The 12,702-nt window shown below is 49.7% G+C and overlaps 1 protein-coding gene across 1 annotated transcript; it reads right to left on the bottom strand.

The window, feature by feature from the left end:
• Positions 1–3,195: 3,195 nt before the first annotated feature.
• On the bottom strand, positions 3,196–9,021 carry LOC143695204 (uncharacterized). The gene is made up of 2 exons (XM_077185970.1): positions 8,617–9,021; positions 3,196–5,287 (listed from the first exon to the last, which is right to left on the bottom strand). Exons 1-2 carry the CDS (start codon positions 8,652–8,654, stop codon positions 4,597–4,599), a joined length of 729 nt encoding a protein of 242 aa, XP_077042085.1. The 5' UTR covers positions 8,655–9,021; the 3' UTR covers positions 3,196–4,596.
• Positions 9,022–12,702: the final 3,681 nt, after the last annotated feature.

Raw genomic sequence — 12,702 nt, 5'->3', positions numbered from 1 at the left:
CTGTGAGGGACAGGCAGTCCCACACTTCCCCACGGTCACCCGGCTCTGTAAACAAACTTCCATGTGCCTGGAGACAGATCAGAGCCCAGGACTCCATCCCTCTGCTCCTCAGCACGCTCAGGGAAAAGCCAAGAGCAATAGATTTATGGAATCCAAACATCACAAATGCAATTTATTTACACTGCTGACGCCAAAAGGAGAAGCAGATGCTTCTGGTTTGGATGCCTGTCCAGCCTAATTTCAGGAAAACATGGGGGGCAGTGTGAGGGAAAGGAAGGAATCAAAACATTGACTGTGTCACCCCCAGTTACAGTCCTGGTCCATCCCTGTCCCATCCTCCCATCCGTGTGTGCCAGCTCTCCAGGAACAGCCTCCAGAGCACACCCAATCCCCTTTTCCCTAATTCTGCTGTAAGATATCCATCCAGGATGCCTCCTGCAGGGCCAGAGGGTTGCAGAGCAGCACAGGGTTCTGTGTGGCAATGGCTTGTCCTGACTCAAACCATCCTGGGCACAAAGGAGTGGATAAACAGCCCCCGGGGGATTTACTTGGCAACTGCACCGTGCAAGGGAGAGGTACCAAAACAAGGTGTGAATCAAGGGGAATTGTGTGGCCACTGAAAAGTGAATTTGGCAACCAGATGTGGAGCTGGCTGTGACCTGCTGCCTCCTGTGCCCCCTTGTGGGATCACAGACTGGCCCCTTGGGAAGAGACCTTAAAGCCCATCCAGTGCCACCCCTGCCATGGGCAGGGGCATCTTCCCCTGCCCCAGGCTGCTCCAAGCCCCATCCAACCTGGCCTTGGGCACTGCCAGGGATCCAGGGGCAGCCACAGCTGCTCTGGGCACCTGTGCCAGGGCCTGCCCACCCTCACAGGGAAGAATTCCTTCCCAATACCCCATCTAACCCCGCCCTGCTGCATCCTAAAGCCATTCCCCCTGTCCTGTGCCTTTGCCCCAGGTCTCCAGGCAGTGCCAGAGCACAGCCGGGTTTTCCTTCGGGCTGGTTTGGTCTCCCTCTCCCAGCAGAGGGCACGATGTGCAAGCGAGAGAGGTGATCCTTGGCAAGGAGCGATTCCAGGAATGATGCAGCAATCGGGAACAAGAGCCAAAAGCTCTCACTCAGACGGGACGTGTCGGACACGGCGTGTGGTTGGGGTGGCCAGGGCCACTCACTGCTCCCAGCCGAGGCCAAACACCTTCCTGCGCTGTTGAGAGCACTTGGTTTTTTATTAAACACCCCCGGAGGTCCTTTAAGTGGCATTCAGAGAAACGGCTGTGAATGCAAGAAAATGGAGTGTCTGTTAGAAGAAACCAAATTGCCCCTAATTTTCCGGAATTTTGATCTCGAGAGAGCAACATTTCCCAAGAACATTCAATGTCTTTTAACGTGATTTACTGCAGGGAGCAAACCCATCTCCTCAATTCAATTGGCTCTGTGGGTGGTGTGAGGTCTAAATCCAAGTGTTTGGATTATTGATGCTTCGGGAAACGCATCTCAAAAATGACTAAATTGTAGAAAAATACCTTCCTGTCTGAGTCTTTCCTTCTCCCTGGACTATTATCAAACTTTCTTTGAAAGAGGTTTCCCAGAAAAAGTAGGAGAAAAGTTCCCTTCTTGCCTTAATCATTAAGTAAGGTAAACATGCTACATAACCTCAGCTCTAATTTTAGGATTTTGGTCATTCCTATGACATGGGAATTTCCCCTTCATGGGCAGCCTTATGTATCTGTTCCGAAAATTCTTTTATTTCACCTTTCTGCTCTCGTGGTGCTGCTGCAGTGATGCAAGTCCTGGCTGACATTCTCTTACAAGCAGTGAAATCTAAACCACTTTTCTTCCAAGAGGCAAAGTTTATACAAATCCAATGTCCTGGAAGAACCTCTTGTGAGAAGGAAATACCTTCCTTCAGCTGCCCCATGCCAGCTGTGATGTGCCCATCTGTGCTTCCACTGGAATTCCCCATTGCAGGAATGGATGCATCCCCCTGCACCCCAGAAAAGGCTCTTGTGGTCCTGGAGAGGATGGATTGGGGGCTTGGTGCAGGAAATAGCTCCAAGATAAACACAGGTGGTCCAGGGAAGCTGTGGCTGCCCCATCCCTGGAAGTGTCCATGGATGGACAGGCTTGGAGAAACCCAGGATGGTGGAATATGTCCCTGCCCATGGCAGGGGCTGGATTAGATCCACCCTTTCCTACCAAAACCATCCCATGACTTTGTGATTCCAAGCTCTTGGCAAAGGCAGATTCTGAGCTCTTCTGCAGAGGATGGCCTGACCCCACAGCCACAGCTACATCAACCACCAGGAGCCACCAAAACGACCCAGGGAATCACATCCAAGTAGAAAATAAAAATAGCTCATCTGCTTTAGCTGAACTGTAGAGGAGCCTCTTTATTTCAAGGATTTGGCATCTTCAGATGAGGATGTGAACACGGGTAATGGAGGGTCTGTCCTTGACTGCAAAGTGCTTTGAGTGTCCCAGCCATGCAGATCTCTCCAAGCCTGGTGTTCTGCCCCAGAATTTCCTTGTGGAGCATCTCCTTCCCTTTCAGCCTGGCCACTGCCACAAACCCCAGCTGCTCTCAGGAGGGACATTGGGCCATCAGAGAATCATTGAGGTTGAAGGGTTCTCCAAGATCACCGAGTCTAACCTGAGCTGTTCCATGTGCAGAGGTGGCACCAGCCAAGGGAAAAGCTAAAGCTGCTCATTCTCCTGGGAAATCACTTCCTCCCCTTCTGGGGGTGTGCACAGGGCAGCTCTTGGCCCTGGGGGACAGCAGGAAGGCCTTCCCCACACAGCAGCCATCAGCAGCACAGCAAAACCACCAGCAGCCCCTGGGTCTTCCCTGGTGGCTTTCTGCTGACAGGGGGAACTCTTCCAATTATCAGTTTGATCATCCTGTGCAGGGCTTTGTTTCCTTTTCATCTGCAAAGGTGATCAGAAGTGGGGCTGAAGGGGACCAGCTGCCAGGAACTGCACCACAGCAAAACGGTGGCTCTGCTGAGATGGGGCAGGAGATAGAACACCCCCGGTGTCACTGGGTTCTCTCTGTCCCTCTTAGCCAATCAAGCAGTCAAACATGGTCTAAATGTTCACTATAAAAACCTTGCCAACGTGGGCTGTAACAAAATCATAATCTCCCCTAGATCTCTCTAGCAGAACCTCATCAAAAATACATAAATAATGTCCAGACTTTAACAAAATACATTTTTATTAATTACAGCACTTCAAGTAACATTTCATCTCTCCTGAGAGTCTCTCACTTCAGGCTTCAGGAGCAAGAACAGGTTATCACAGTGCATCAAGTTATTAGGACATCCTTCCTCCTGATGGGATCAGCCTTGATTGGGAATGTTCATCCAAGGGTTTAATTGACTTGATTACATTTCTGCTCTGATTTTACTGATCCCCAGCCCTTGGCAGAGCTTCCTTTTGAGTCTCCTGAGAAGTGAAGTCAGTGGTCAGCACTTGCTGCTGATGCTGCAGCCAAGACCTGGGGATGGCAGAAAGATCTGGGAATGGCACAAGGATTTGGGAATGGCAGAATGATCTGGGAGTGGCAGAAAGATCTGGGGATGGCAGAACATCTGGCAGAAGTTCAGTCTCTCCTCACCACAGCCTGTACCTGGAGGTCCCATGTGAAGTCAGGAGGATTTGGAAGTGCCCATGGCTACATGTGTGTTGGGCAGTGTCAGAGGTATCTGGAACACTTTGTGCTTTGCTGATAAAATCCCAGAGTGTTGAGGAAATCCCAGGATTCACCAGCTGGGAACAGCTCTCAGACATCCACCCAAGCCCCAGTATGGTCACAAGGGCATTGGTGGCTGTGATCTTCCACACCACTGCCCCGGGAGGTGGGACAGCTCTGCTAATGCCAGCAAATCCCTCCCTGCCTCTAAACTCACAGCCATGGCTCTGGATGCAGTACATGGAACCCTCCACACAGGGGGGTTCTCAAACTCTCTCTCCTAGAGCTGAAGCAAACAGCTGCATTGCAGCTTTCCACCCTTTTATTTCTGAAGAAGGGTGTGAGAGAAGCTGTTTCCTGCTTTGCTGTGACAACCTCCCAAGAACAGCTCCGGGAATGTTCCAAAGTGGCATCTCAGCCCAGCTCTGCCTCAGGAACTCTCCAGGTGGGGCTGATGCCCTGAGCCCACCTTGGACATCTTGGTGCTCACCTTGTCTCTCCATCCCACCTGCAGAGCCTGGAGGTCACCTGAGTTAGGAATATTTTAGGACATAGATCCTGTCTTCAGTAAACAACTACACAACTCTTGTCTCAACAGATCCCCGAGGAAGCATTTAAGCACCCTTTTTATATAAAAAATAGTGCGGTTGATTTACAACCATGAAATGCCTTTTGTTTCACCTCTACAGTGAATAAAGTCTAAATAAACACACACCAGCTGTGGTGTCTTCATGCCAAGGGGCTCCTCAGCCCCAAACTCTTCTCAATAACAGCTGAACAGTACCAGGAATCAGGAAGGTTTTAAACTCCCTGGTAAGCTTGGTCCTGGTTATTGAACAGTTTCCAAATGGTTTGGAATTGCATTGAAGGGCCTTGTGTCGCTCCAGCATTCCCAGAAGGAACACCCTACTTGGATTTAAGTCTAGACCTGGGAGACATGCTGAAAAATATCTTGTAGTAGATGTAGACATTGATAATCCTCAGCAGAATTCCCAGGATGTAGCTGAGGGACCTGAGCAGGGCCGCGGCCGCGCCGCAGAGCTGGAACAGGAGCCCCAGAGGGCTGCGGGAGGGAGAGGAGGCCCCGCCGGCCCTCAGGTGCTCATCCAGGAGGAACAGGGCACACTCTGCAGCCACCAGCGCCCAGATCACCCTGGAGAGCAGCCTGGCGTTCCTGACCGTGCGCAGGGGCCGTGACTCCAAGGGCAGGAAGGTGATCAGGTAGGCCTCGAAGGCCACACAGCTGAGCAGGACGCAGCTCACGTGGGCGTTGGCCGTGAGGAGGATCCGCACCACGGCCGAGGCTGTGGGAGAAACGCTGGCACCAAAACTCCCCAAAACCACGTCAGAAACAAGGCTAAGCAAAACCAGGATGTCTGCCTGGGCCAGGCTGGAAATGAGGACTGCAGTGGACTTGGAGGAGACCTTGGCAGACTGCAGGAGGATCATGGTGTACGTGCTGCCCAGCAGCCCCAGGAGGGTGCTGACAGTGTTGGAGGAAGACAGGACGAGGTATTGGATATACTTCAGTGCCAGGTATCTTCTGAGATCTTTCATGTGGTCTCTCTCCATTGAAATGCCAGTTAGGGAAGAATATCTGGAATACATATAAAAAAACCCCCAGTGATTAAAGGTAAAATTAATAGGACAGATTCCAGGCAAATTATGATGGACCTGCATTTGTACAGGCACATACTAGTGTCAAGAACAGCTTGGAGATGATGCCAGGTCAGGATCTGAGCTTGTATTTACACACTCTTATCATAAATAGGAGTGAAGTTTGTAAAGTGCCTGGATATTTTTAGGTAGCAGCATAATTTGTGTAATCTTGCACTGTAGGGGTGTAAGTGTGAACTATCCTTGTCTATGAAAGGGGAAAGCCAGAAAATGATAAGCTGCAGTTCCTAGAAAATATTAAAATAATCTCCAAATTCAGTTCTAACAAAAAAAAAAAAAAATAAACAAGGAAATTGTTATCTAAATGGGAGAGATGAGATAAGGAAGAACAATGTGGGTTTCTCACAGATAAAGCACATTGATTGAGCCCAGCTTCCTCCTCTATCAGGGTGATCAATCCTGGTGGGAACCAGGCAGTGTCACATAGCTTGAATTTTCTGAAGAGTTTCAATACTGTTTCAGGAGGTATTTTTAGGGAGGAGCAAGTTAAGAAATGTGGCCTAGGTGAAGCTGTGGTTAAGTCATACACAGCTGGATGGGAAATTGAGGGAAGGTTTGTTCTCAGGAATTTGAGGAATGATGTGTCAGGTGGGGCTCTGCAGAGATCTCACATTTTGTGGTTTTCACGAACTGTAAGAAGGAAGTCAGCAGAATTTAGTCCTTGACTGAAGTGTGTGACAGTTCTGAGAGCAACAGCTCAAAAAAGGTGTCACTGAAGAAGTTTCAAGGAGGCTGATCCTCAGAGATTGAGCCGAGTGTAACAATTCCATTTCCCTCCTATTGAGCAATTATCTCCATTTGTAAATTCCCAGAATTCCCAATGTCAGCACCTTGGAGCTGGTGTTACAGAGCTTTTCCAGTGCATTACCCAGCAGGTCTGGGTGGTTGCTTAAGTCATCACCTGGGTTTAATTTTGCTGGGAGGATGGGAAGATGATAAGTGATTCCCATGAAATGCACAGAGCCAGGTTTTTGAGACTGGGATTCCCATTGCTTGTAGAGACTTGACTGGTACCAGGTCGACTCATCTGAGATTCACATGTGCCTGTTCTCCTTTGTCTTTGAAGTGTCTGATCCAAATTGCTGAAGGATTACTTTGGGGAAGAAGTAGGAAAAGACTTCTCCCTGTATTTCAGCGGAGTCAGCTCATCCTACCCTCCCTTCCCACAGTGATTAAGTGGAAAAACAATTCTGCATTTTGTGGCAAAAGCAAATGATCTTAGAGGTCTTCTCCAACCTTAATGACTCCATTATTGGTTTGACCCTTTGTTTTGATACAGAGCACCAAAGTAATTCCAATCTAATGGAACAAACCCTGAATCCACTACATGGAACTCGTGCAAGTCCCCAGCTCCAAGAGGAGGAGAACCAAGCCATGACATATCCAGCTGAATCCTGATTTATCTTCTTATCTTCAAGCAAGTTACTCCTTTGAGAGGTACATTAAGGATCTCCCGTCATTATTTTTTTCTTGCAACCTACTTCTGTGTCCATTTTAATGAATTATATTTTTGAGGAGATAAATTACCTGCCTTGAAAAAGATCTTTGCTCATTTTAGGGCTGGATTTACAGCAGATCTTATCTATGTGGAGCATTTGAACTCAGAGCTTCTGGATTTTGGCTCCTACCTCGCCCCAGGGTTTGGTGATGAGTCCAAGGAGGAGCGTTAGGAATCAGGAACAGCCGGAGAAGCCAGGGGAGGTGCCCAGGGCAGAACCCTGAGGAGCTCAAAATGTTTCTCCCATCCTCTCTTCTTGAAACTTCAGCATTTTCCATAGCGCTGCCGGCATTTTCTGAACACCACGGTGTCCTTTGGGAAGGAACTGGAGCTTCTGGCTGGAAGGTGCCTTCCTGCTTTCTGTTGGTGACAGCCAGAGGTATCTGTCCCCTCATTCCATGGCTGCCCCTCGAGGCAGGGTCGCTGCCAGGGCTCCCTCCTGCTCCCTCCACCTCTTCCAGACTATAATTTAGGGGTTAAAACTGTCATCCAGAATGCAGCAGAGCCAGGTTTGATTTCCTCCTTCACCTCAGGGCTTTGAGATGTTTATCTCCTCTGGGTGGATAGGGATTGTCCTCGTGCTGAAGGAATCTGGGCACAGTGTGAGAAAACAGGTGACACCCCAGGCCAAGGGTCAGGGATCAGGAGCAGCCCCATGGGTCACCACAAGGGCATTTGCACATGTCTGATAGGGAGGAGACATCCCAGTTCCTGGCACTTGCTCCAAGTGCTGCTTGGATCCATCTGCTCCTGTGAATGAAGTAAAGCTGGGAGATGTTCCCAGGAGCTGGAGCTCCGTCCATGGAGAGCTCCAGAGGCCCCTGGCAGAGTTTTGGCACTGCCAATGGACACCCTCCATGGGGACAGGGGCTGGGCTGTGGCAGGAGGAGGCAGGGAATGCTGCCCACCCCACAAGGATGCTGTGAGGGCACAGACCCTGCTCCTGCCACCAAATCAGTGCCAGAGAGTGCCCTGGGCATGGCACTGGTCAGACACAGCCTCTGCACAGGTAAGAGAAAGGTAAAATTGGGTGAAGAGCAGGTGCATAAAGAGAGCACAGGCAGGGACTGAAGCCACAAACTCCTCCTGTGTGGCTCACCTGAGCTCCCACTGCCAGGATCCCATCCACAGCTTCCTCCAGCTGGGAAATCCCACCAGCCCACAAAGACATTTGGTGAGGAGAGAGCAAACCCTTCCCCCTGCCTGCACCTGGGCAGGTGGGATCACACCAGGTATGGGAACAGCAGTGAGGAGCTGTTTCCTGAGTGTTTCCAGAATGGCCACACTCGGTGGAGGAGGAAACCTGAGCTTCACCCTTTTATTTACAGTTTTCAAAGCAGCTCTTGTGGCCTGTGGTTCAGGTCACCCACAAGAGGATTCCTGCACATGGGCAGGGACACTTGCACAGTTTTTGGTCAGGTGAAATCTAAGTTCATGCTCACAGAAGGTTTCCTGAACCAGCACGTGGTGTTTTCAGTGTGCTATTTTTTATTTCCACAGAAATCTCTCTTGACACACATCCCAAATTCCAGTTAATAATAACTGCCCATTTGTCATAAATACATTGTTGTAGTCTAAGGGATACCCAAAAATACCTCTGGCTCTTAAACAAGTAATTCCTTTTGAAATTCCTCCTGGAATGATGTCAAAGAATTTAGAGAAGAGGAGAACAAATTAAAAAGGCAGATTAGCACTGAATATCCCAACAGTAATGAGGTGCTATTCCTTATTTGAAAAGGAAAAATACTTACATTTTCTGGAAGAAGCAGCCAGGGATAGTTTTCTGCATCCCTGCACGCTGTGTGATGTCTCAGCAGAGCTGAAATGTGCCGTTTCCCTTGGAATGATTCCTGGTTTTTATACAGAGCACCCCGTGTTCGGCTCCACGTCAGAGCTGGGGCCACGGGATTTGTTTTGCTGGGCAACTTCCTCCAGAGCTGGTTTCACAAGGATTACTCACTGGAATCATGGTGCCCATTAACTTTCAGCTGTCTGGAAAAACTGATGGCCTGAGTGGAAAAGGAGTCCCAGACACTTCCTCACACACAGGCTGGAGCAGATTACAGGGAGCCATCCCGGGTTTGTCCGGGTGCTGCGTGGGCCAGCACAGGTTATCCATGAGAAAAACCCTCTGAGCACAGGAGGGATGTCCCTGGCACGGCGGGACTGGGCTATCCTGGCAGTGTTTGTGTTGGCGTTGCCTGGGATACCCAGGTTTGGCGCTGCTGACGCTGCACTCCCGCTCCTCATTGTTCTCCCGGGTCGGAGCCGAGTCCTTCCCTGCTTCAGGAAATTTCCTCCCGAGGCATTGGTGAGCAGCAGAGCGGCAGAGGAGCATCCCACAGCACAGTGGGGAGCAGCACAAGGACACATCCCCAGCCACACACGGAGCACAGCTCCCACGCTCCGGGTGCTGATCCCACGCCTGCACCAGGACATGGGAGCAGGAATTGAAAGGCAGCGACTCCGCCTCGGTTCTGATCAGCCTGGAGGGTTCACTGCCTGCCCCACACCAGCCCTGCCATTCCCTCAGCCCTTCCTGAAGCCATGGGGGGCTGGGGAAGGATGAAGCAGTGGAAATTCCAGGTGCTGCAAAGGATGGTGCAGGCTTGGAAGCCCAGTGCTCTCCTCCTCTCCTGGAGATACTGGGGGAACATCTGCCAAAGGCACCCTTGGAAAGAGGGACTGGGCTGGGTGGCAATTAATAGAATTTGTGCTTGGATTACATGTGTAATTATTCATTTTTGTATTTGATTCTAAGGAGTGGATTTTGCCAGGGACTCTCCATAGCAGTTCTGTCTTTTAAAACTTCTGCTATACTTCACAACTTATATTATCTTTTACAAGTCCTATTCTATTTCACAACTTCTGTTCTGTTTGCTTTTTCTTTCCTTGCCTGCCACGATGATACAACAGAACCAGCAGCTGCAAGAGCATAAATTCTGCAAACTGGCCACACTTTTCTCAGCAGCTCAAAATTTCACAATGATTTGGGGACAGATAAGATCTTCCCCTGTGCCACCCACTCCATGAAAACAGCAGGAAACTCCCTTTTTGGGGGAGGTGGGAGGCTGAGATGGGGGGGTCTGGCCCTGGCCTGTGCCCAATTTCACCAGCCGTGGGGAAGGTGCTGGAATCTTTAATCAACCCTATAATTTCATCATTTTATCTTTACTCCCCCATGGCTGGTGGCTCCTCCTTGAACCCCCCCAGTGCCTCCACAAACAGAACAAACACAGCTTTCCCAACGAATTTCTGTTTGCTGGGAACTGGCTCCCAGTATTTTTCCATAACCTGTTTATTTTGTGCTACACCTTTGTTTGATGGCCGTGCCCAGCTCCCTACAGTGATTACAGTGCCCTTTGCAGCTGAGAACTTTCTCTTCTTTTTTTTTTTTTTCACCCTCAGATACTGAAGTTAATTAGAATTCAGCACTATGTAAGAAAATTTCAGTTTTCCTCTGTCTGAAGCACTTCACTTTTGATCCATGAGTTTCCATGAGTTTCACTTTGGCAGCCATAGCTCATCTGGGATCAGGGAAATGACATCATTGGAATATTTTGTATTTTAAGGACTTTTTTTAAATACACTTGAAGATTTCGAGGAAATTGAGGGAGGACAATTTTCTTTGCAAATAACTTTGCAGTTTGGTCCTACAAACCAGGAACTGATTCTTGTTCCTTGGTGTTTATCCAGTTATCTGGTCCTGATGGTTCCATCCTGATCCCCGGGCTGATTGATGGCTCTGCTACTCACAGTCTGGGCTGCTCTTCTCATGCTTTCCCTTGGTTTTATTTTCTCTTGGGTTGTTTGAGAAATCAGAACAGCTCCTGTCAGATTTTCACCCAAGATATCCTGGTTTTCCTCTCGTGAAGGGTCTCCTGCCTGGACATCTGACTTGACATCATTTCCCATCTTTATTATCCTCAGGGAATGTGCATTTTTTCAGCACCTTTTGTGACTCCCCCTTGAAGTTCTCCACAATTCCGCCTCTCTCTCGCCTGGCAGAGTTCAAGAAGCTCCTTTTCAAAGTCAAGCGCAGCTGAATGATTGTCTCTTCTGGCTGGAAAAGGGAGAAGGAGAAGCCAGGTAAGTATTTGCAGGTGTGAGGAGGGGTTGGGTGACACAGGCCAGGGTCTGGAGGACAAGAGTGACTTGTGACAGCTCCCACTGCCACACAGCCAGAGCCAGAGCCAGAGCTCCACTGGCAGCAGAGCAGCAGGAGGCTTCCAAAAGTGCTGAGCTGACCTCCATGCCCTTCCTGATGGGAAACCAGCAGATCCTGCATGCTGGAGAAGCAGGAATTGGCAAAGGTCAACTGTCCCTGCTGGTTCAGGTGTGGATGTGTGACCTGGGTGTACCCTGTCCTCTCTCAAGAACATGAGTTTCCCTTTTTCACCTTTTGAAAGAACTCATCAAGAAAGGAAATCATCATCTTGCGTGTTTTATTGCCATTATTCTCCATTTTCAGAGGAGAAAAGGAAATTACCTTTTAACGAGAGCAAATGAGGGATAAAGCATTACTAATGGAATGTTTGTGCCTTGTGGACAGCAATTCCAGACATAAAACAGGATTTCATCAGCCCCTTCTCAAGAGCTGTCAGGAAAGATTTCCTTACAGGGAGACAGGGACCAGGTTGATGGCACAATCCTTTTTTGTGAAGGTGTAGAATGGATCAAGATAACAGAAAAAATGCATAAAGTGCTGGTGATTCATAGAACTGGGAGGAAGGACATGGTGCAAGACATTTAATGCAAATCTCAGTGTGCTCTGCCTTCCTTCCTCACTAATTCCCATTTCCAGTGCAGAAATAATCGTGGAACAGCACTTTGGGACACGCCCTTCTTCCAGGAGCTGAGGTGGAAATTCCCACTGCTGCCCTTAGCTGAAATTTCGGGAATAGCTTGAAGAAGTCTGGAAGTTCTCAGCTCTTCGAAGGAATTGTGCAGGGAGGGCTGAGCTTCCCCAGCCCTGCTCAGCTCCTCAGGGCCCTGATCCTGCAGAGCTCTGCCCCTGCCTGCTCCAGCGCCTCCCAGGAATCCATGGAGCTGCTGGGTTTCCCCTGTGCTGTGCCAGGTCAGACCTCTGCGGGGCTTCTCTCAGTCTGCTCAGATCAGTCTGGTTCCAGTGAAACTCTGTGCTTCCCTTTGAGTCACAACATTCCACTGCTCAGCTCATCCCCAGGGATGAGGCTGGCAGGAATTTCCCTGGAAGCCACAGATTTCCTCTGTTTTCTGCTGAACTCACCCACCTTCCCCACCCTGATACTCCCCCCATCCTGGCCGGGCTGTCTCCATCCCCACCATGGACCCATAGCAGGAAATTATTCCCATACAGGGTTTTCCTCAGCCACAAATTTTGCCACTTTTGCCATTCCAGTGCTCTCCCCCATTCCACCAGGAGGGAGGCAGAGGCAGTGTGGTGCTGGGATTAATCCAGGACATGGTGCCAGGGCCACACCTTCCACAAGGAGGTACCAGCCCAGAGGGGATCAAGCAGAAGTGATGTCACCCCATGGCTTTTCCAAAGAAGATTTACCTGGAGTAGGGTTTCTCCAACTTTTACACCGTGTTGTAAAGTGAGAGCAGAGCAAACACTCATTGCAGTGGTGAGGGGTAAATGTAAAGTCATTGGAAAAGCCCAAAGGAGCTTTTGGGATTGGAAAAGGACCGTGAAGGAATGGCTGGAGCGTGGCAGGATTGGAGCAGGTGAAGCCTGTGCTGAGCAGGGATCTCTGAGAGCTCCCTCAGAGCCCAGCTGGGAATCCCAAACCACCAGAGGCAGCTCCAAAGCCATGATCCATCTCCACCTGGATCATCACACAAAGCAACCCTTC

This window comes from Agelaius phoeniceus, chromosome 14, assembly GCF_051311805.1.
Source record: "Agelaius phoeniceus isolate bAgePho1 chromosome 14, bAgePho1.hap1, whole genome shotgun sequence".
In the NCBI taxonomy this organism is placed as follows: Eukaryota; Metazoa; Chordata; class Aves; order Passeriformes; family Icteridae; genus Agelaius; species Agelaius phoeniceus.
The sequence above is the reverse complement of the archived record's forward strand: the minus strand, read 5'-3'. Positions and strand labels throughout refer to the sequence as shown.